Source organism: Gambusia affinis, linkage group LG01, assembly GCF_019740435.1.
Source record: "Gambusia affinis linkage group LG01, SWU_Gaff_1.0, whole genome shotgun sequence".
Taxonomy (NCBI): domain Eukaryota; kingdom Metazoa; phylum Chordata; class Actinopteri; order Cyprinodontiformes; family Poeciliidae; genus Gambusia; species Gambusia affinis.
The window spans coordinates 24,278,834-24,303,676 of NC_057868.1; the positions used below are offsets into that span (position 1 = coordinate 24,278,834).

Here is a 24,843-nt window from a genome sequence, read left to right on the forward strand (position 1 = left end):
GTATGTCTTGTTTCAAATATTTGCGTCTTTTTATTAATTTAATTTTTTAATTTATATTGCACATGATACATGGGAAAATCAAGGAGGGAAACCATTTATCATTTATTGCGTGATTTTGTACATTGTGACACATTTTGCAGAAATGCCAATGGCTGTAATGACACTGTAAGTGTGACTTACTTATAATTAGGCAGAAGATATTTATATTATACCCCTGCATAAGTCCTGCTTAGATTATCACCATGATGCTCTGTTTGCATAATTTAATTTAACCAATTTAAATGAAACCCTGATTTTCTACCTTGACAAAAAAAACAAAAAAACATTGCTGATCCTCTTGTAAAGTTTCTGGAGGATGAGGTCAAATTCTAGCATCTCAAACCAAACTTGTCAAGTCTGTTTCTGGCAGTATGGCTCATTTGCTCATTTGTCTTTAACATTTATCTGTTAACAATTATTCATCAATTATGCAAGCACTAAATCTTGTGTGTCAAAGTGTTCACTCCACTAAATCTCTTTTCAGTCTTCGGGTGGTCAGAAATGTCACAGCTGTGTAGATACATTTCTTAAATGATCTTTAACAGTTGATTAAAACTCGCCAGAAGTGTCTGCTAATCTTCAATGTGGGGGAAAAGCACTGTGCTGACAGTATCCATTTGGGCTCAGTGAAATTATCTTTCTGTCTTGTTTTTCTCTGTTTTTGGCTCACTTTGAGTCCCGAGGCCCTAGAGCTTTTGTGCTGCAGTAGTGCTGGGCTCAGCATGCTGCCAGTGTCCACACATTGCTGCCTCAGCACTAATAAGGCAATAGAGTGATAGAGAGAGCGCCAGTTGTCTGCTTTCAACATCCCTACTCAACCATACCCTCACCTAACCCCCCACAGAGATGCCATTAGCAAACCTATTGAGGATCCCATATTAGGAAAAACATCAAGGAGTCTAATTGTGGTTGTGAGCTGAGACTGGCTTGGTGTGTTAAGTTTTGTATCCACACTAATGAGTTGTGGTGTTTCCCTCTTTGGTTTATTGCCCCACATTCTGATTTGAGTCCTGTCACTGACCACTCGAGTGTCTCCTAATTTAGCTCCAGCCTCACGTCATGTTACAAATTAGACCTTAGATGCAGAGTGTTTGTAAAGCATTTTAGTTCACGTCTTAGATCTTATTCTTATATTTTGTTCCATATTATTTCTGTCTGCTACAATAACAAAATACTACTAAAATGTATAAACACTTTGAGGTTGACTAAAGAATGACTAAAGAAAATAGTGCAAGATAGGAGGCTGGCTGTGAGTGTGCTGCGTTAAAATCAAATAAATTCATGAAAATTAATGATTGTAGTAGTACTGTCTCATATCTCTGTAACCCCATCCAATAGAAACATCAGACGCACATAAGAAAAGTATGATTAGTTTAACTTCCTGCCAGGTTGTGTTTTTGTCAGTTTTATCCTTGTGCAGCAGCAGCAGCACAAATGGACATAAACTGGACTGGAGAACTGGCTCCATGTAACAGGAGGAGACGACTGTGCTATTTGAGCCTGAATGTGGCGCTAAAAACAGACTGACAGCTGGGAGCTAAGAGCCAGAATATGAAACTGAAATGTCACCTGATCAAAACATTGGGTGGGGCATTAAAATATTTACAGGTGTAAGAACGATGAGTCAGAAAAAAAAAAAATTCATCTTACACTGTTTATTTTCTGTGTTTGACTCATTGAAAAAAATGTTGTACAAGAATATATCTTGTGATATTTTTCACTGCTAACATTTGTGTTAAAGACGCATGTTTAAAACCTGAGTAGCAGGAAGAACAAAAGTACATCTTGAAATGAAGAATATAATGTTTATTAGTACTTGCAGTTTGTTACTGAAGCTTTTGCTGTATGTTGCCTGACATAACGGGAGAATGACGACAAACTCCATCTGTTAGGAAATAATTATAAAACTGACTTTCATGTTAAAAGGGAAAGAAAATGCAGCGTTTTCAGTTTCAGTTGTGTATTTTGTGTTTGGTTTAATTAAGTTCAATTCTTATTTAAATAACGCCAATTCACTACACATGTCATCTTATGGCACTTAACAAAAAGAGACAAAAAGTCCAATCAATCCAGTCATGCAGACAGATTGCAAGTCAAGTACATCCATCCCAATTGATCCTAGTTAGCAAACAAGGAGTACTCACTTGCTAATCCATTCACGGAAATAGACCATCCTAACTCAACGGACATCTCATTGCTCAGAAATCAACTCCGTTTCTCCACTCTGCAAATTCCTACGGGCTCGATACGCCACAGACATACCTTCACACCATGGGCTCTGCTGCGCCTCGTCTGCAGAGCTCTCTCCCCAAACCACCTGATGACTCTCTACTGAAAGCTTTAAGAAAGGACTGGAGATAATTGTAGCATTTTGAGATTGAAAAATCTGACATACAGTACAAATTCAATAAATTATCAGCATCATCGGTTTAGTTTAGTATTCAAACTGGTTACAAAGATTTAACTATAGAATAAAAACCCAAAAAATGCGGACTGTTGCTTGCATTGTCTTGTTGACTTTGCAACAGTCCCTCATACTGAGCATGCATGACAGAAGTAACCTCCAACATGGCATCGTCCATATCAAGAGCAGATTAAATTTGAGGCTAGGTCCAATGTTTTCTAAAATGTTAGATTCATTTTTAAGAATTTAATAAAATGCATTGGTATCGGAAATAAATTTCTTTGTTGAATGAAAATAATTTCCTATCTTGATCTTTCGCTATTTTCCTGGTCTCAAATAATGAGAAAACAGCCACACAACATTTATTTTAGATTTATTTGTTTATTTATTATTAATTTACTTAATTAATTTACAGTTTAAAATGAACATGTCATATCGATATGAACAGAAGTTTTGAATGAAAATTATTAGTTGCAGGGGGAAAAAAAAAATCTCTCTTTTGGTTATTTCAACACCCATTTCAGTCCATGTAAAAATTAGGTTTTAAAAAAGTCATTTAAATCAGACATGATGAATTGGTTGTTTCTATACTGAACCATTTTTCTTTTTCAGGAAGAAAATATTCTCATACAGTTGGATAAAACATCACAGCAGATTCTTTATGAATGAATGCATCAAAGTCTTATCAAAACAGCGCTGAAGTTTTTGCAACAGTGTTGAATCCTTGTGAATGAAAACATCTTTCCAGTCTAGAAACATCAGTGCTGTACTTTGTTCTACTTAAAGTGAAGGGATGCTTAGGTCAGATGCTTAAGTAGCATATACGATAAGCTCTTTAAAAGCTACCACACAGCTGTTGTCCGGCTTACAACCTCACTAGTAGCTTCCAGTATAGGACCTTGTTTGATCCCGACTCAAGTCATCCTTGGAATCTAAGCCCGGCAAGATTTCCTCACTGTCATCATTACCACATGATATTTAGGAGATTCAAGTTGCCTTGTAGCGTAAATATGGACGGCGGGTGAAATTCAGTGGCTCCCCCTTTGCCAGTATTTCACCAGGATTGATAATTTTGTGCTCTATTAACAGGCAAATTGCACTGAAAACATGCCTGCAACTTAAATCTGTGCTTGGCTGATGATGCGATTTTTTGGTGGTGTTTGTTGAATTGATAATTTACTCTGAATACGTTCCAGAAATGATAGGCAAAGGCAAAGGTAATTTTATTTATATACCACATTTTCAGCAACATGGCAATGAAAAGTGCTTTACAGGTTTTAAAAGGAAATGCAAACAAAATAACAAACCAAAAGAAAGACCAAAAGAAGAAAAAGCTAATAATGTTGATCCAAAGTAAATAAACTAGACTCCCATTCAGGGTTGGTAGATAAGTATAAGTAAGTATCCTCTGGTCTAATTCCTTTTCTGGTTTGGAAGAATAAGAGTCTAAAAAGTAGTTGCTAAGGACGTTTTTCTGGGTCCCAAGTTCTAATCCCTGTTCTGGGATGCTAAATAAGGGTAAGTAAATAAGAATCCTCTGGACTTCTGGGATGCTAGATAAGTATAAGTATTCTCTGGACTTTCTAAGTGTGATCTAAATTTGTAAAAGTAATGAGTTCTAAGTAATAATAACAACTAAATGTTCCTGTTCTGGAAGATTTTTTCCTGGATTCTAAGTTTGCTCTAATTCCTTTTCTGGGTTAGAGAGAAGGGCATTGTTATGCATCATTATGCATTATTATGCCCTTCTCTGCATAATAATCTAAAAAATAATCTAATATTGATCTAAATAGTGAGTACTCTACGGTTTCTAAAATATAAGCTAAGGAGTGACTAATAAACTAGAGGCTCTGGATTCCAAGTTCGTTCTAATTCCTTTTCTGGGTTAAAAGTAAGTACTCCACAGTTTCTAACAAAATAAATTAAAAAAGAGGAAAGGACACATTAGGGCAAATTGTAACGTTCAGACAAAACAAAGGGCAAAACAAAGACTTGAGTGAAGTCGGTGACATTACAGGGCCATGAAACCCCGTTGCTCAGCCTCCCGGCAGAACTCCGATAAGATGTTGTTATCAAGGAATGTCCTTGGGAGCGTTTAGCCAAAACTAAGTATATTTTTTATAACATTCAACAGAACTGTGCTACAGTATGCGCTCCACAATCAACACTTTTTTATTTTTTTGCCTATTTTGATTGGTGGCTGAGTATCAATTCTGGTAGCTACTTTGTTATGTATGGTCATGATTTATTTCTTTGGATAATAAACAATATGTTTTGCTTTCAATCATTACTGGAGAACATCATTTGAAAAGTCTGCTGCAAATGTATAGAGAAAGAGGGATCGGTGTTTGTGTTTGATTGTATTCATCTTTCATTTGTCTTTTCGTTTGTTGCGTGTCATCAAATGAATATACCTGTCTGAGAGCTGCACTGATCACTATCAGTTACTGTTTTTCTGCTCAAAGTTGCATTTGTGTGCTTTGGTTTGTGAGGCCCAACTGAAGTGGACTTTGAAAGTCAAGGCTAAAAATTTACACACACACACACGCACACGCACACACACGCATACGCACCCCCGCACACACACACACCCACACACACACACACAGAGAGAGACAGATGCAGAACAAACTGTCAGACAGGTTTCACTACACAGATCTTTGTCCAGGGCAAATATTTGTGATTTCTGTCCACCTGTACATGTGGGTGAACACCCGAAATTCACTGTTAGGTGAACACATGCAACTCTTCCATTACTGAAAATCCTGCGTGCTTTATAGATTAAAAATGGAGGAAGTTGCCAGTTTGCATTTAAGGATCAGTAAAAAAAAAATATCCAATTTGAGCTGATGATTGGCAAACAAGAAAAATTGTCTGACTCTGCAGCATGCTTGTTTTCCTTTCTGGAATATTGGTTTATATTTAATTCACATAACTTCTACTAAAAGATTCTCGTTTGCAGTCAAAGCTAGCTAGCAGGTTAACGTTACTGAAAGATCCCCAGATTTGTTTTTAATCAAAGGATGACAGCTTTATAAGTCAATTTCATTTATTCTGGATGTGTCATGAGTTTGTCAAGTTTTGATGTCGGTTCTGTTTTTAAAATTTCAGTCACTGTTTTATTTCTACTTAATTGCTCTTGTGCCATTATTTTCTTGTGAAATGGTTTTTAGTCATGTTTTTACCTGATTCTTTTGTTTTTCTTGTGATTTACCATCTTTCCACTCTTTAATCATCCTTTTCCAAGTATTTTTACCAATCCTTGATGGATTCTCTTGACCAGTTTTGTGCCATGTTGTTTTCTCCTTCATATTGTTTCCTATTTGTAAATTTGCTTTTCATGCTGTCCTCCTCCTTGTACTTGCGTCCCTCTAATCTACACCAAAGTACATGACAGGCTTGTGCGTCTGTCAAGCAGAAGTTAATGTCCAAATTCCTTTTATCTACTGCTTGCTAAACCACATTTTCTCGTTTGTCATCTCTTATTGTGTTACCTAAAGACATGTGGAATTTTTCAACTTATCTTTAACAAAAGCTGGACTGACTAACAACATTAACCAACTGGTGATGTGACATTTTTTAGGGGGTAATTTGTTTTTCAGGGTAATTACTTTCAAACTTTGTTAAGCGACTTGACAAACAGTTTTAGTCAGCGTGAGAAGAAGTCTAAGTTTTCCAGAGATCTTTCCACTGTTTATATTTCAGTGCAGTCCTTCGCGCCAGAGCAAACTTGCACTACCAACCCTAAAACTCGGACACTGTCCGGTGGGCCAAGGTTTCGATGCACGAGTGGCCTCTCTTTCTGCTTCTGAGAATGACTGGTCAGTCCACGCCCTCCCCTCCTTCTCTCTCCCTCTTCCTACTTAAATACTTTTAGCATAAAGAGAGAGGAGGAGGGGAGGGGGATGGGAGATCCATGGGGGATGGGAGCTAAGTGCTACCTCTGTTGTCACTGGCCAGAGAGAGAAGCAGAGAGAGAGCAGGAGAGAGAGACAGGGAGGGAGGGAAAGAGCAGAGTTGTGCCCCATATGTGGAAAAAAAGCATAGCAGTGCACACACGAGTCCGGTCAGCTCCAGGGATTATGCTAGTGCTCTCAGATCTGATGGAGGACATGCAGGCATGAATAGGTAAGGCTGCTTGTCTTCTCTGCATCTCTGTGTCGATCTGCTGTCACGGCCAGCTGCTCTCCCTGCTGTTTGCCTGGAATCGAGCTCTTTGGAAGCAGCCCTCTCCTCTCTTCGGCCACTGACCATCAGACGTTTCTTTCCCCCCTGCAAACAAAATCTTTTTCCTGCAAAGAGGTTCTGTTTGCTTGAAGTGGAAGCTGTGGTTTGCTGCTGTGGCGTGGATTGTTATTCTGGGCTGCGAGTGGTAAAAGTTGGCTGTCAGTTTAAAGTGGAGGGTGTTGTTGCTGAAGTGAAGCCTGTTGGCGTCCAGAGACGAACCGAGGGGGTCATTGCGTAATATCTCCTTCATGTGAATGAAGGAATGTAAATAGATGCCTTTTTTATTGCTATAAGCTGGGTGTCTCTGTATCCATGACAACAACGTTACTTTACTGTGAACTATTGTGGCCTGATAAAGTTCTTTGAATTTAGGGAATAAATAGTGTGAAAATTCATAAAAATTTTCTATAGAAATTAAATTTTTTTGTCTGTTCTTTTAATTTTTGATCTAATAAATGCATCTTTTTGCTGTGCATGAATAATTAAGCAAGCTTTCCCAAAGCTCTTGTAGTTTGTGGAAGAACAAACACTGAAAGATTAATCTGCCTTTTCATCTTTGTGTACTAAAATGATCAAAACCAAAATGGATATTTACTACAGTACATGCTGACTTGGCTCTTACAGTCAAAGTAAAATTTGTTTCCCATTTTTAAAATGAATAATTCTACCCTGTCAACAAAATTAATTGAGGATCTTTTATTTACCAGATTGGTTGTTACGTGAAACTTGAAAGGAGAGATAGATCTCTTGACTACATTTGGCTTATGAACCTCCAAAAGTATTTGCTGTCTCAAGAATGCAGTCTTTATTGCCCCAGCGCGCGGAGCAATGGTATGCATGAGTCTTTTTGTAAGGCAGATTTAGAAAACCCTCTTTAGAGGCTGGACACAGCGCCACAATCAGCTTAATGCCTGCCTGTAATGAATGCCCTTGTGTGTCTGAATTTGGGGTGTGTGAGTGAGACAGAGTGTGAATTCTGGTTTTGTTACAGCGATACGGCTCTCAGGTTGGTCCGTAACTCTATCGTCCTCTGCTTCAGTGTGTTCGGACTCATCTGAAAGTGTTGGTTAACATTTGTCAAAGCTTTTCACAGCAGCCTCCAACAACCTCATCTATTTTCTATTTTTCTCTGTCTTTCTCAGGGTTGTTCTGTTGTCAGTGCGCGCTCATGCCAGTGATGGACCACAGCCGGACCTGCGCTAACCTTAGCTGGCATTCATGAAACAGCATTCCTCCTTACTGAGACCAGCTCCACAGAATGCTGAGTCCTATTGTCCCTTATAGTGAGTAGGACATTCTTTTTTTTTACCCCTCCTCTCTAAACTACACACCACAAAGGCTTGACTTAGTTGGACTTTGCCTGAATCAATGAGCTCTCACAGAAAAAAATAAGTGGGAGTGGACGTGTGCAAACAGAACGAGAGATGCACCAGTGGCTAAAAGTCGGGCTCAGCACAGAGACTGGACTTTTCTTTGATATGCAGAGTGGAAACGCTAAACCTTGAGCACTGAATGTTTCATCAGCAGGCGGTAGAAAACAGCTGTGGCACAGAAGAGGAACAGAGGAAGGATGGAGGGATGATGGGTTAAGCTGCACAAAAACCCTTAGCTAGGCAAGTGTAATTTTACCGATACACCAATGCAAGACTTACCAACGCACACACTTCCTCCTCCTTTTCTCACTTTTCTTCCCACAATGTTGACCTAATAACTGACATGTCCAGTGCCATTGCTCCCCTGTGGGCACCCTCACACCGGGCCTCTTAGGAGTCCAGTGCTCGGGCTCTCCAAAACAGCATTGTTTGGTGGCCAGCAGGGGCCAGCCTCTGTGGCCTCGTCCTCAAGAGCCTCTTTTTCCCAGCTCTTTAACTCGCCTCAATGGACCATTATTGGCATGACAGTTACAAGAAAGGAGGGAGAATCAAGCAGAATAGTTAATTTTAAAAGTATTACTTTATAATAGATGACAGAAGCTTCTGTTTGTGCACCGGCACGTAAAAACGCATCGCAATGGCAGCGTAGGCAGATGTGTGGCTGTTTTGAGTTAAAAATGCTTCACTGAAACAAAAGCTGATGTTTGATGTTTACTTTTATTAGAAACGCACCAGTCAATCTGCTTGAAAATAAAATCATGTATGTCAAGTACATGTCGATATGGCTCAGATGTTCAGCAGATTGAATACTAAACATGCTGATCTTTTTTATGTTCATAAAGCGAGTAAAAGACAAGAACTCCCACCTCAAGGAACATAAAAATGTGACACTGACCAGGAAAAGGTTTGTCGTTACATGTCTAAAATATCTGGTCACACTTCAATGCCTTCCCCTTCAATGGCTTTGGAAGGACACCATAAGAAAATAATACTCCAGCATACTATACTATACATTTAACACTAAATCATACACAACTTGATCACCGGTTAAGCCAGGCTGATAAATACTTTTTATCCATGTTGGAAAAATTTGGCCTCATCAGCATCATGTCCACCACTGCTTCAAAATGAATCCAACTCTGACTCAAATATTATAGCAATGACCCAATAGAAACATTATCTTATCTTACACCGTCCTATGCACTTGCAATCACTCACCTTGAAGATGAACGTGAAACTGACAGCATGACCTACTTTCTGATTACTTCAGTAAAAAATTATCTGACCACTTGGGGGGATTTGCAGAACATTTGTATGGATAAAGATGGTCTTTAATCATTGTTGTGATGCAACGTGTGATTGTTATTAATACTGTTACGGAACTTGGTCATCATTAAATCCATTCTGTTATTGCACAATTAAACTATTTTTGAGTTTTGGCTGTGTAAGAGCTGTAACGTGTAAGCAGCATGGAAAAGGGCCTGAAACAACAACTTCGTCTTTGACTTTTGGAAAAAAATCTCCTAAAAGGATTGTTTATCTGAAACCACGTTTTGTTTCTGTCTTCAAAGCAAAAACAAATTTTTGTATTTTGCCTACAATTTTTTTTGTTTAGTGGCAATATAGTAAACGTCTGACTAAGTAAAACAAAGCATGATAATATATTTCTAATTTACTTCACTAAGTAATTTTTCTCCAGTAACTGAACATTTTTGGGCAATGTAAAAAAGATTTATACAACTTGCTAAATATCAGAAAGTGTCTAAAGAATAATACAAACATTTGTGTTGTTATTTCCCTGGTAAGCTGATCCTTAAATATGAAAACTAAGTAAACACAACTAAAATAATGTTCTTGTTCCTGATACAGCAGGACACTGTGAATTCCTCAAGGATAATTCTGCTCCATACCACATTTTTCAGTGCACTTTACCTACATGCAAAATAGGAAATAGAACAACAGTAGCTTGTTTGTTTGCTTTTTGCAAATTTCCTCCTTTTGATGGGCACCATATCTATATGGTAGACCTTTCATTCTGAATAAGAAAGCAAGAGGTCTGAAAGTTTGTTCACACAAATAAAGTTGACATGTTTGGATCATGCTGAGGATTCCTTTTAGATTGCAACTCCAACTTATTTTAACTTAACCAGTGACAAACCTTACTGGTCCACCTTGATGGACTAAGTTGAGTTCTCCTGGAGACGGTAGCTCTAAGAATGTCACAGGCGGATGGATGGCTGAGAAGTTAGTCTGCTTTCAAACGTCTCTCTGCTGGTTAATAGGGATCTTCTGAACCTTTTGGAGTGAGGTGGGGCGGGGGCCTCATTTTACGACTGGGTGCAGTGGTTTTCTATGTTCGACAGCTTGGTAGGTTCCAATGTACAGCGCAGCTCTGTTGTCGAGGTCATTTAAGAACAGCCTGCTAGTGTGTGTTTGCAGAAAGGAGCTTCATATGGTTACACACAGCAGTGTGAGGTTGTCACACTGTTTACTCTCAGACCAGTGACACACAAGCTCACCCATGTGCTTGCTGGTGATATTGCAGCTCTCAGTTAAAGACTGGAGTCATAATTGAGAAAGATTTTGTATGTGTGCAGAGCATGCGAAGACTCTCACCTCCATGTTGGAATTCCGCTTTATGGGAATGTGGAGCATTCCGGCTTCCTTCTGCTACTCTTCACTCCTGTAGTTGCCTTTTCTGTTTCTGCGCAGAGAGAATAGATGCACACATGGTTACATGACATGAAAACAACTTGTACACACAACATGCTGTTGGTTCTCACTGTGGCCAGTCCAGAATACCTCAAGCTGGGTGAAACCGCAATCGCCGGACCTGAGACGAAACCTGAGAGAGATTCCAGGGGCCATGGATACTCCTGGAGGGATTTGGTGCAAAAATCTGTAATCTGCACTTCAAACACACTCTTAAATCAGTCCCAGGCCGCCAACTCAGGAGTGCCCTAACTCTTGTTGCTGGGGGCCCCCGCTGGTGGAGGGATACCTTCTCTTTTAAAGCAGCACACATGCACAGAGAATGACTACACACAAGAGTCCAGTCTGGCAGTTTTTACTGCTCTCCTCTGAGTGACCCCTGTCTTCTCTCTCTCTCTCTCTCTCTCTCTCTCTGGCTCTGTTTTTATGTTTTACTCTAGGTTTTAGAGCAGTTGATCTCATCCCACGGCCCCTCTAACACTGGCTGGAGGGCCACAACAGCATCTTTCCCCATTGTAGGCAGAGTGGTATGAGTGTTGCCGTGGAGGGCCCTGTGAGGTCTTTGAGTAAACACACAGCCTGCTAAACTGTGTGTGAATAAGAGCAAGGATCATTAGTGTGGGTGTGAATTGGCTCTAATTAGCCTCCAGTGTGTGAGTGTGTGCATGTTGTTTTGTGCATGTATTGCAAGGGGGGGGGGGATGTTTTTAGGGACCCTGGCTCCTGTGAGTCCACGGGCCCGGTGCTTTATTTCTCAAGGGGTTTATCAGCTCATTAAGAAGACCTCCGCTCCCATTAACGGTCCAATTAAGAAGCAAGCGGGTTCAGGCTCACTTGGATGGCTGCACTTCACTAGATTCCTGAGGCAGCAGAAAGTGAGGGCTCTACAGTGTGACACGTTTTTCCACACAAACACGGCTAATTAGTAAATGAATGCACCCGAGAAAATACTTTAATGCTCTGAGATGCTTGTAGTGTGGAGGATCAAAACTTTGCCAGGGCAGCATGTGTATTGAATGTATTGAGATTTGCTTAATTTGTCTGCACAAAGTAAGAGCTGGTTGCAGAAGAGGGCCGGGTGATTGGGTTAGAAATGGGAGTAAAGAGAAAGGCGAGGAAGATCGGATGGAAATGATGGAGCCGTAGAGTGGAAGATTGGTTGGGTTAGACAGATGGAGGGGGCGATTGGTCATCACTGAGCCTTAAGGACAGCTGTTCTTTGATATATTGGTGGACACAATGACCTAAAGCCAGCCTGCAGCCACAGAAAATAGGGACCCTGTGTTTTTTTGCTCTTGAAGAGAACAGGGGATAGGGGGTGGGTGGGCTGGACTCAGCTTCTGCCATTTGTGGATGTGCGCTAGCAGGCTCGGGGGGATGGGGGGAGTTGTTTCTAAAATTACGAGCATGAAGTGACGCATCCAGCAATTATTCCTGAGGCTTTCTACTTTTGGAGAGTGCTGAGAAAAGTGCTGTTAAAACGAGCACGCTCTCAGATGAGACCTAGCCTTCCTGCTGCATCATCGTTAGCAATTCTAAACACGTTTGTCAATGAATCAATCGTTAACAAATGCCACCAAGAAGTTTGGCCGCTCTTCTTGTTCATCCAGTTCAGAGAAAAAAAAGCTGTGGTGACAATAACTATTTGTTATTTTCCACTGGTAAAGTAGTATATTAGTAAAATAATTGTTAAATTTATAACAGTAAAGAGTATTTTTAATTTCGCAGTTTATTTTCTAAGCTCTTTCTCATCTTTTGTTCTTCCTCTATTAAGTGGTATGATCTCCACGCTGACAAAACTCTTCTGACAGCTGGCCTGGAACATTCCCAGCGGAGGTCGAAGCATAAAATAGACTAACTCCAACTGTCATCGTGAGACACGAAACAAAGATCTCAAGTACAGAGATAGGAAGGAGAAAAGACACACAGAGGACGCCCCTCAAAGCCACTGCAGGAGAGAAAGTTGTTTTTTATCTCCTGGGACTGGACTCATGATCCATGTTTAAACTCAGGGCAGCAGGTGTGAAAACTCCACACCAGATCTCTGTTATTACATCTTTTTAGGCCACTGAAAGAAATCCAGACTGAGGCAGAGCGAGAGTGTGGGATTGTTTTTTCTTTGCGTGATAGTAGGCCTGTGAGTAGTACTTAGATGTATTCTAATTTTCCTTACTCATTTATTTCTGAGTGATACGTACCTGTCTTGATGTCATTTAAAAATGCTCTCAAGAACTCACCTTGCACTTCTTTTGGCAGATATTTAGCAGCGCCTCACGCAATATTTCAGTATCTTTTGATAAAAATCAATTACCATTTTGACACTGATTTATATTAATATAAAACTGTAATATAATTGAATATTGTACCGTAGCTGTTTCGTAATAATGCAGATGAAAAAGTGTACTTCATACCACAGGGGAAGACCACCGTAGGACAATTTTGTACCGTCTCCTCCAGCCATGTTGTAAAATGCAGTTGGCCTCTCAGGTTGGTGCTTTTACGACTGGCTGGCTGTATGTCACGGCATACAGCCCAGAAAGAATGTCCTGTTTGATATTAGTATCATAAATCACTGTGAACTTGAAAACAAAGGACTCAGGGGCCTTCTAATGACAAATCAAGATCTGAAACATAAATAATGGATTGTCAGATGCTCTTTATGTGCACACTAAACTTGTGATGGCAGAGGTTTTTAAAAAGTTTTGAAAGATTGTTTGCCTGACTTGCCTGTGAACATTACACTTGATTTTTTTCCAGTTGCTAATTGATTAGTTTTATGAAAGCTGATAACATGTTATTAGATGAATAACATTGCTCTATTGTCTTCTGTCTCCTTAAGTCTGTTATTCCCAACTTGCTTTCACAGATGCTCTTAGGATGAAAGATGCACAGCCAAACTGAGCTTGTAATCAGAAACAGGCAATTCTCACAGCTAAGCCCCAAGTTATTTATTTCCCTTGAAAATTTAGGTAGAAAGTGTTCTTTTATTTTTACCAGTATCTTTAAACGTCAAGTAATATTGACATTTTGAAGTGGCTAAGTCAGAGTCCCCATTTAAAACTGATCTGTGGAAGGAGCTGAAGGTTAGGGCGATCATGCTTTCTAATTTAAAAGCCCACTGCAAGTTACCACTGGCAATTGTAGCAAATACTTTTCCGTTGAACATTAAGAGGTGTATAAATACTTAAATAAACTGAAATGTAAATTAAAATGTAAATTAAAAACATACCCTTTTTCAAACTAATACTCCTTTTACATTGTTTTATTATTTTGAGATGCCTGCCTCATTTCCTGTCGGGCACAAACCAGTTGAAACAAACAGTTTTAAATTTAAATCTAAATCTGTGAATAATTTTAGACTCCATTTTGTGATCACTGGTGATCAGACTCTGAGAACTTCTAAAATCAGATATTTCTGATCAATGGATGCACAATACTTGCGCTACCACTTGGCAACACTAACAACACTTTAAGGTGTAGGAGATGAGCAAGAAGTCAGCCATTTTCTTTATCAGTGAAGTTTTAAGAACTATAGCTAGAGGAAGCACATATCCTGAAACGCCTGATGTTTATTCAGGCTGTGAGCAAAAGCAAGACGTTCAAGTGAACATGTCACAATGAGGAGTCTCTGTTTTATCGTTTTCGGTTTTCAGACTCTGTGTTATAAAACCTGCTGGATTTGGTAATGTCGGCTACTGTTTGAAAAGTCAAGGTAACGATCTACAATCTCCAAGGAAAAAACTGATGTTTCTAATCCTACCTGTGCTGATCACAACTAATATACTAAAGGCTGCTTAAATTGTTTGCAGCCTAATTATTTTCACTTAGTTTTAAAACAATATTAAAATCAAGACTATGTCTTGCCACAGCTTCATATGTTATACTTTAAATTCAGGATGGTATAAATAATCAAAAGTATCCCAGACTATCTTTACGATAAATACTAGAAATTATTGTTATAAAATTGGTGAGGTTCACATGTGCCAATGATGCACAGTGACGGTGAGTCAGCTTGTTTTGTCGCTAGTCATTTTTCTGTTCGTTTTTGTCGCAGCAATACTTGAGTTTTCCTGAGAATGGGCTTCTTTACAATTTTTGTACAAACTGAATTTCCAAAATATTGCAAAAATACTGATCATCTGTTTACATTTTTGTAACATTGAAAGCATTTTTCCAAAATGGTTGGCTTTCTGAGATGAGATCCTGTCCTCAAATTGCACCTTGTTTTTCTATCACGTTTGACTCCTGCGTCATTGCGGAGGTGTATGATGTCGAGTTGTTGGGTTTATCAGTGGACGGAGGTGTAGCTCAACGCCGAACGGACCCTGATTGAATTGATCCAAAATGCTGCTGTTTACAAGCAGCCCCCTTCACAATCTGCACATTTTAATAGCACAAAGTCCCAGAAGGCTTGTTGCATCCGTGTATGTTTTGTTCCTCGAGGCATGAAAAATAAAAGAGCCGGGAACGAAGAAGGGGAACGCAACCTCTGGGGAGCAATGAAAAGCCGCTGTGTCCCTCCATCTCAAGGCTTCATGCCAACATAACTTTTCACCTCAAACCTATAATATCTTTATGAGAAACCACAACAGAGCTGGAAGTAATACCTACTTTATGGAACTAAAACTACTGTCGTGTTCTCCAATAAGCACTGGATGAGGGGACTTTATAGATAGCAGAACTGAGGATGTTAAGGCTATAAAAAAACCTCCCTCCTAAAAGCGAAAATTGCTGAAGAGAGCCATGCCGCTGTCTTCATCTCATACTCCTGCCACAGGATGCAGCTCACACAGGTCCCTCAATAAATCCCAGGCTGACACAAAAGCTGTCAGTGAACTGCTCCTGAATAGATTAATAAGATTTCCATAATTAGACAGGCCCCTGACAATAGGATCCCTTCGGCTTTGTCTCAGGGCCAACTGGATTGTTCGATCCATGCACGTCTGCTGGATGGTTGTCCACCACAAAGGCCGCACAGACAGTAAAGGCGGTCAGCAGAGGAACATCTGTCTCTCCTAGGGCCGAGAAAACACACACAAAGAGTGGGAAGCTTCACATGCACAGACAGAAGGTTCTTATCAGCCTCCTCACAGCCAAAGAAGACCATCAGTCAACATAGGAAAGACCTGTTCAATATTAAATAAATAAAAAATATATATATATATGCATATTCGGTGCTTTTTCAGTGTGATCACAGTATGAAAATAGCTTCAAAAATAATCAAGTCTGGATTAAACCTTTTCAAGCATAATAATGTCTCTGCGTACTTCTAGTACAGGTTTTAAATCTATAATCCTCCCATATGTAAGTGACGGTTGATTTGTTTGAGGCTGGAAAACAGAAAGTAACGGAAGCACAACAGAAAAAGTAATTTTTACCTTTAATATTTACACATTTTACCAGCTCTGTACTCGCCTTTCTTGATGTCTTAAATAATTTGCAATCTAAGCTGACACTCTAGCCTTTACTGAGGTTGATCTAATGATTTTACTGTTGTCACACATTGTCCTGATTTCCTGCTTCTAATCTTAGCTTTCTTACCGGCCCTCCAATGAATTAATCTGTGTGATGGCTCCGATTTAGGCAGAACTGTAGATTAGAGCTCGCTCAAACTGTTACTGCTCTAAAAACCACAATCCAGCAGAAGGCAGCATTTAATTACACAGAAAGGGCTAAACTCTGCTGAAATGCTGCCGCTTTCTTCACAGACGAATGATTCAGAGCCACTTTTTTACAAATAATGACAGTGAATTTGCTTCTATGTAAGCAGCACAATCAGCTGGTGGGATGGGAGAGGTGAGGTGTAGTTTTCTGTATTAGTGCTGATGATGGAGTGGACAGCAGTCAGCCTGTCTCACAGGGTCCTCTAATGTCTGCTACAGTCCCCTCAGAAAGGACAGAGCGCCTGCTGTCCACTCGCTCTCTTTTCCCTACCTCCCTCCGTCTCTGCCTTCTTCCATCCCTCCCTCCCTGCTGCAGGTTTTATGAGCTCCCCTGGGCTCTCATCCATCTTTGTCACACACAGGCCCCATTATTGGGGCTGCTAGCAAACTGGTCCGGCTGCAGATGGGAAGGGCCTGTAGGACATGTACGGTTTCTGCGGCCCGGACAAAGACCTGCAAGTCAGTCTGCAGCAAAACAAAACAAAACAAAACCGAAAAACCAGGGAAAAAAAAACAAACTTGGGTGTGGACAAGTCTGTATTCTGCAAGTGAAGATGTGTGAGAATATCACAGTTTGCTGCAGTGGGTGTGCAGCCGTGTGTGCCGCCTGAAGCTTAGCGAAGCACTTGAACTGGTTTGGCCATTGGGAACTTAAGGCAGTCTATTTGAATATGAAGGACATGATAATCCAACGGCCATCTGGTCTGCTGGTCTCATCTGACTGAATAAACAGGCGTAATCTGAAAACACACACGGGGAGGTTTGGAAAGACTCAGGTCAAAGTTTAGCAGCGAAATAGTAGAAGCAGAATCTCGTGCTGTGGATATTGAGATTTGATTTAAACAGCAATAAGAGTCCTGGCTCCACACCTACAGACAGCCATGAATAATGAATCATCAGGCGGCTGCTGGAGGAAAAGGCAAAGAGCTGCAGCAATGACGGCTTCTGCTATATTCCTTTCTACCTCGCCGTTCCTGGCCGGAGTATTTCTCACCTCGGGGTAAATTGTGACAGTTCGATAATGCCAAGCTATGTGTGGAATGTCAAGCTAATGCCTGAGCAGGAGGCAGGGCTAACATATCCCACATCTAATGCTAATAACATAAAAATATTAGCATTGAGAATTTATAGGATGTGTTTGAGTTTGTGTTTTTAGGCAGATTTAATAAAGAGGCGTGGAGTGAAAACGTTATTTATAGAACATTATTTATTTGGGTTTTTTTTCCAAGCTACTTTGACCTCGCTGAAGTCAGCTAGAGGAGCAGACATTCCCTCTTCCCAATGTTCCATAGGAGCCTGTGCTGATGAATAGCTCACTATGCTGCACTTCCAGTACACCCCCTTTTTCTTTCTCACTCTCTCTAAACCACTGTCCACACACCCACACACACACACACACACACACACACACACCATGTACTCCCTCCTTTTCATGCCCTCCTTGTGTCCAGCAAGCCATTCTGAGCAGTGGTGTACGGTGGGTGGGTGGATCCGTGGGTGGTAGGTGGGGGTGTGGGGTGGAGAGAGCAGGCATTCACAGCAACATGCACAGGGAGATAACAATAGCTCCTCTGGGAGACTTGCAGATGCTACTAGTAGGGCGAACAGTGGAGGGGTCTTATCGCTACGCCAACATGAGCTGGGAAACTACAAAACAACACATGCATCCCACTGATTTGCTTTCACTCTTTCTTTCTGCTGCTTTCCATGTTTTCCTGTGCCTCCCTTTCAGCGTCCCCTCCCTGTTTAGGGAATTTGACACTGTTCTGTTGCCAAACTTGGCAGCAGCACTGAGAAAAGATGCCTTTCCTGACAGAGGAAGTTCACTTCTTGGCAGAGGAGGGGTCCTTGATCACGTCACTTTATACACAATAGTCAAAGTAAAGGAGATCCACCGGTGACCAAGTTATGTTTTCTTTTTGTAAAACATTAACCTGCTTATTCTGTTTTCGGTTTAAGAAATACATATAATCATTGATATTAAAATATTTTTAATAATTAAGATTTCTTAATATTTTTTGCCTTCTTGCCAAAACCAGTCATTCATTTGCTCAGCAGGGCTGTAGGATAAAATGAATACACAATGTTGCAATATTTTTGCTTTACAGTAAAATTTTGGTATCATTTGGGGTCAACTCAGGGTTCCTATGCAGTATGTAAAATTTGAAAGTATTTTCCAGATCTGAATAAGACTGGACAACAGAGTGAGACAAAATATTTCTATTTTAAGACTTATTTCCCATTCCATTACCTGAAAGATCCATCCATCCATTACTTAATGGCAACTAAAATATTTCTAAAATTGAACTTTTAATCAGGAAAACAAACAAACAAAAAAAGTAAGTGTAGGACATATACTATGTTGGTATATTTGAAAAGAAAATCTGTAGTATGAGAAAGCAACTGTACGATTCAGTACAGTTAATAAATTTGAGGATGTCAATAATTAATAAAAAACTAGTAAAACTATGTTTCACTACTCTTTCTATTTTCAACAGAGAATACAGCTACTCCAGAAACAGAATTAGTCTAATGTTTTTTGGCATGGTTGTATGTAAAATAATTTGATGTTGTCTTGTGACTGTCTTGTCAGGTCTGTTAAAGATGCACTGGAACCCAGAGCATGCCCAGCCCCTCAGCCAGTGGCCCGAGCAGCACCTGGATGTCTCCTCCACCACTTCCTCTCCAGCCCACAAGGGGGATCTCTACTCTGGCCGTGGACGAAGCTCCTACAACTACGCCTGGGCCAACGATGATATCTCCGCCCTCACAGCCTCAAACCTCCTGAAGCGCTATGCTGAAAAGTACGCAGGGGTGTTGGACTCACCATACGACCGACCTCCTACTGTGGGACCGTACCCAGAGCCGGGGGCTTTTGGGGGCCTTAATGGCCAGAAGACAGAGTTGGAACCTTGGCCGCTGACACACAACACTGATGGCTCTTATCCTTTGGTTCCTCCTGGCGGCCATGAGAGTCTTTCGAGCTCTAAGACTGTTGTCACATCTGCGGGCCCCCCTGGGGTGAGCAGCGTGTCAGTAGTCAACAGTAATCTGTCAGACTCGGCCTACAGTGGCAGTAGCTCCTGCAGCGGTTCAGGCGAGTATCCCTCCAGCTACAACGGCACCTATCTCTCCTCAGGGTTCTGTCCTCAGCCCAGTGCAGCACTTCCCCCCACCTCCCTTCACACTCTGCAACCCACACCCACTCTGGTGCCCAGCTACAGCCCCAACACACCAGTTTATAACTACCCACCCAGCACATACCCACCCCAGACTAACCTTGCTCCCAGCTACAGTCATCCCTCCACGACATACCTTCCCTCAGGTCTACCAGCTCCTACACCCATCCCCTCTAGGCCCACAGTGGTTGGAGGCTCATACAGCTACCAGAGTGCCAACCTTGGAGCATCTGAGTCTGGAGGGTCATTAAAGAGAAAGGCCTTTGAAATAGGCGTAGAGGAGGATGACAGTGGGGACCGGTCACGGTACAGGAAGTACAGCTATGATTCCCTGAAGGCTGGAGGAAACTCTCCCTATGGAGTGAGTGAGAAAACAGAGTGCAGGGGAAATGGATTCAGCAGCTCAGGCAGCTCAGACCCTCAAAGCTTCAAGCCCAGCAAGCCCTCCTCTCAGCCCCTGGTGTCTCCTCAGTTTGGGGCTGGAGGGGAGTACAGTCCTCCTGCAGGCATGACGGGGGAGAATGGGGTAACGGAGCAGGGCTTCGCCCAGCAACAGCACCGCCCCCAGTCACTCAAACGCCCTCCGTTGTGTTCTGCACCTGTTGAAGCTATGAAGAGCCCAGACCCCCGACTGCTGGAGCTCATCAACGGAGAGTTGTTAGACTGCAGCCCGGCACTGCTCTGGACCGAACTGTTTGGGCTCACTCATGTCAAGGCTGCCCTGGAAGAGGACCTGCTGTGGCCCGTGTTAAGGCCCAGCCCATTGGCGCGACCGCCAAGAACTGTCCTGCTGTTTGGTCCTAGAGGAGGGGGGAAGACGACACTGATTCGTTCGTTGGCCTCGCAGATGGGGGCTTCCTTCTACCGTGTGAGCGGACCTATGTTGGCATCGAAAGGAAAGCTCGAAGCAGAACATGTTCTGGGTTCTCTGCTGCAGGTGGCAGGGATTCGGCAACCCACCGTGATTCTGCTCAGTCAGGTGGAAGCAATGGAGGAGGAGGAAGGGCTGAGGCAGATACTGCTAACAACCCTGGAGAAAATCCAGGTGGGGCCCACAGGTTTGGTTATTCTTGTGTGTGCCACTGGTAGGCCAGATCTCCTGCAGGACGCCGTCCACCGGAGCTTTGCCAAGAAGTATTATGTGAGCCTCCCAGACATGGGGATCCGTCAGCATGTCCTGCTGCAGGCGCTGACGCCTCAGGGTTGCACCCTGAGCGAGAGGGAGATGACCGCTGTGCTGCAGCGCACTGAGGGCTTCTCTGTGTGGGAGCTGCTGCAGCTGAGCCAGCAGGTGCTCTCCTCAGCATCTTCCCCAGCCGGAGCCATGCACGGCCTCGCCACATCCCCCAAAACTCCGGACTTTACAGATTTTGAGAATGCCTTTTGCAAGGTGCGCCCACACACCACCACAAAGGACCTGGTCACTTGTATAGAGTGGAGCAAAATGTACAGCCACTGAGAAAGCAGCTAGTCACCATACTCGGACTGCACTACGACCCTGTTTTTGCTTCGGCATTTAAAGCCTTGGGGATGTTTTGTTGTTGTTTCCTAATTACTGATTATGCAGCCAAAAGAGCCAGAGAATCTCGACGGTAGGGGCAGCGCTGATAAAGTTATTTCACTGGCAGGAACCTGACATGGTATACTGTTTGTTTTGCCCAGAACACTGATAATATTTGATGTTTTCCCAAAGAAAAAGTGAGGTGAACGGGTTTTAGTCATTTGGCCAACAGGGGAAATCAGAGGGGTGTCTCGATTAGCCTGGGTCCAGGACAAAATCAGTTATTTGTTGCTGGGCGATGTGGTCCAACATTATGGATAATCAGGGTTTGGAAAATCCGCCCTTTGGCTGCTACTCTCAGGATCCTATTTATTACCAATCCACTTCCATGTTATCCTACAGTCAATGTAGTCATAGGATTGTCGCTCAAAGGGCTTGAGATCAGCAACACTTCAGCAACTTCTTCTTTTTTTTTTTTTACCAAAAACTTGACAAACCAAATGCATAATAATAAAAAGCACTGATAATTTCTCAAAACTGACCGGTCGTAACAAAGTAAAAGTCACAGCATGTTGATATTCACAATAGCTTTTTACCAAAATATGACACAAAAACCTTCTCGGAGAGAACAAGTGCAGAATAAGTGAAGCTGGGCCTCCTTTGTTCTGGAACACAGCTGTTTCAGTGGAGTGTTTTTATGTTTCGTTGTAAAACCACTTCTCATGCTTCACCCATCCAACTGCGCTGTGCTTACAGTAAATATAGTACGATGAACCCAAAACCTGCTTCACGATTCACATTCCCCATCAGGTTCAGTTTCCCACCTGCAGAATAACACCTGCGCATTCAGCTTCTCCCACATCGTGTTGGTTTTTCCTGCCTCCGTTCCTCCTTTTTTTCCACTTTTTTTTTTCTTGTGTTATGTGATATTGTTTGAAATGCTCAGGAAGAATTTCTTTACCTCAGAAATATGAAATAAAGAATGTATGTAATCTTAGGGTCTTAGATAAGAGTGAGATAGAAGAGCGAGGAGGACCGTGACAGTCTCGTGAAAAACCCACTGCGGCTGGGCTTGTACCTCAGCAGAGAAACTTGAATATTCTACAAAGAGTAACATTGAATGTAATTCAGGTATTTCAAAGGATATTTGATGCCATAAATCCATGTATTATTATATATGAATATATAAATACTTTTTTTTGTTTTGTTTGTTTCAGTTCTTTTACCATTTATTTTTAATGTAGTTTATGGTGAAGTGATGATTGTCTGAGAAATGTAGAAAACAGAAAATATTTCTTCTTTTGTTGGACAAACTGCTGGGAAATGCACCGTTTGGTGTTTTCCTCACATATCTACACACACACACAGATCATTTATCAGCAAACCTTGGTAAACGTGTAAAAACCCTTAAAATAAGTTATGCTACTAGCTTAAAGTCACAGAAATATATTTAGAAAGATCCAATCTAAAAATCTCTCAATTTTGTCAACTTTTTTAAGTTGATCAGAGTTTTTATAAAGTTCGAGATAAAACTTTTTTAACCTGGGGTTGTCCTATATAAAACCTCGAGGTGACATTACCATCAGTTGTCTGAGTTTCAGCTCATTTCCTGTCAATATGGGCTCCTTGTGTAAATATTAGCTGCGAGTATGACTTTATAAAGGGGCCCGTTTTTAGCGTTTTTATTTTTTATTATTGGCCTCTTGGGTTGATGATGCATGTTGCCACCATGGCCAAAGAGCAGAAAGATGTGGAAGGTAAAACATCAAAGTTAAAAACTGCATCAAATGTCACCGAGTATCCATAACAACAACTAGATGCTTCCCTCACACCAAATGGCTCCTTAGGAGGCCAGTAAACATGTGGACTTGTATTAACCCTTTAACTAGAACTGTGGCTTTTGGCAGATGAGACAAAGATTGTGCTGTTAAGAAATAAACACTCTAGGTTGGGCCAGTGTAAAAAAATATTTAGAGGCCTTAAAATATGACAGAGGATCAGTAATTTCTGTGGGCCTCTTGTTTGAGTGCATGGAAACACCAGGAGCCCATTGTAAAATACTTTTTTATTTTAAGGCTTTTTGCACATGTTTACCAGGCATGTCAAGGAATCTGACTACAACTGTAAGTTTGCTCTGCATTGTGATTCTAAATTGTATTTCTAAATTAAAAAATAAATAAATAAACACAGAACCAACCCCAATGCACTGACAGTAAACATCTGAACCCAAAACTTGATTAAAATGGCTTAGAATATTAATCCCAACTAGTAGTTCAGACCAAGGTGTTACATGTGGCTTTCAGTACATCTCAAAGATTAAATATTTACAATTACTTTGTGCATAAGCCAACATGTAGACAATCCAGCAATATATCTCCTTCTACGGCAGGTCCTTTTAGACGCCGGAGAAAACCCAGTCAACGTTCTGCAGGCAAAGCGGCTCGTAAGTTTCAGGATGATGTAATATTCCCCTATCCTTCATCCCTCCCTCTGTCGCTCCGTCCCCATCATTCTTTTTTCTCTTTCCCCAAATGCAATCTCATTAGACTGGATTGCCACAGGCCCTAGTGACCATGTGGCGTTGAATCTCCTCCCCCCCCTTCTACTTCCCTTATTCTGATTTCTCCGGAGTGGAAGTGGACTGATTGATGCCCGGCAATCCTATATCTCAGAGCAGCCTTCCCTCACCAGCTGGTGGATTCAACCAGATCAATCAGAGTGACCCCCACTGTCTTGGAAATGCAATAAAAATAATAAAAAAAACTTTTTCACAATTGCTCACATTAAATTCCAGAAATGAAACCACATCCTTCTCTCTGTCGACAGTTTGTCCACCAAAACAAGCTTTTATTTTGTCCACTTTTAATCTGCCCACTGCAGTAACTTTTTCTCTTGGTTATTGTACATTTTCTGTGACCATTTCTACCTCATTTTTGCAGCATATTGTACATGAAAATATTTATTTCATGTCGTTTTATTTGATGTGTTTTAAAAATGATAATGATGTTTCTTGAACTGTAATAGTCTACCTCAGAAAAGACTGTATTTTAAGAGAAGAGTATCACACAATATTAAACAGAATTTGTCAATATTGCAACACGGCTGTTCATTTAGTTCACACTCACATTTGCACAAATAAGGAAGGTCTCTTGCTTTTCTTAGGCTTACTTTACCTGGTTATATATGTTTCATTGATTGCTGTTTTAATTTTTATCTATGATTACCTATGCTGAAAAAAAAACATTTTTTTCATTTATAAACAAAATCAGCTATCCAATCCAACTTGGCCCTTTGTTTATTAGTAATCTACTTAACATCAAGTCTTTGCTATAACTGCTGTTGAGTCTGTATTCATCTTGAGGTTTTTTGCTCCACTCTGCAGAATTGTATCAATTCAGCTTCATTAGGGGGTTTTCAATCATGAACTGCCTCTTTAAGATCAGATCACAGCATCTCAATCAGATTTAAATCCAGACTTTGACTAGGCCACTCTAAAATGTTCATTTATTAGTCGTTCAAGGCGGACTTCCAGTTGAATAACCTAACAGTGCTTGAGCTTTGGGTCACAAACTGATGGCTGGAGATACTCTGGTAAAGCGCAGAATTCATGGTTCTGTCAGAAACAGCAAGTCGTCCAGTTCCTGAAGCAGGAAAACCGTTGCAGACCGTTACCACCACGACTCTGTTTAAACTTTTCATGAAGTTCTTTTTCTAAAATGTTGCTAGTTTTGAACCAGATGTAATG

The 24,843-nt window shown here is 41.1% G+C and overlaps 1 protein-coding gene across 3 annotated transcripts; it reads left to right on the plus strand.

Moving 5' to 3' along the window:
* The first annotated feature begins 6,418 nt into the window (after positions 1-6,418).
* fignl2 (fidgetin like 2) lies at positions 6,419-24,193 on the plus strand. Of its 3 annotated transcripts, none has more exons than XM_044127890.1 (3): positions 6,419-6,571; positions 7,813-7,953; positions 19,012-24,193. In XM_044127890.1, exons 2-3 carry the CDS (start codon positions 7,929-7,931, stop codon positions 21,054-21,056), a joined length of 2,070 nt encoding a protein of 689 aa, XP_043983825.1. In that variant the 5' UTR covers positions 6,419-6,571; positions 7,813-7,928; the 3' UTR covers positions 21,057-24,193. The 3 variants fall into 3 exon arrangements, with proteins under 3 accessions (XP_043983825.1, XP_043983835.1, XP_043983843.1); XM_044127900.1 differs by having other exon boundaries at positions 7,813-8,283; positions 19,012-24,169; XM_044127908.1 differs by lacking the exons at positions 6,419-6,571; positions 7,813-7,953 and adding an exon at positions 17,394-17,418 and having other exon boundaries at positions 19,012-24,169.
* Positions 24,194-24,843: the final 650 nt, after the last annotated feature.

Coding starts and splice junctions, on each gene's coding strand:
- fignl2 (XM_044127890.1), top strand. CDS start 7,929: ATGCTGAGTCCTATTGTCCCTTATA. Junction 7,954..19,011: donor GAGTCCTATTGTCCCTTATA/GTGAGTAGGACA, acceptor CTGTCTTGTCAG/GTCTGTTAAAGATGCACTGG.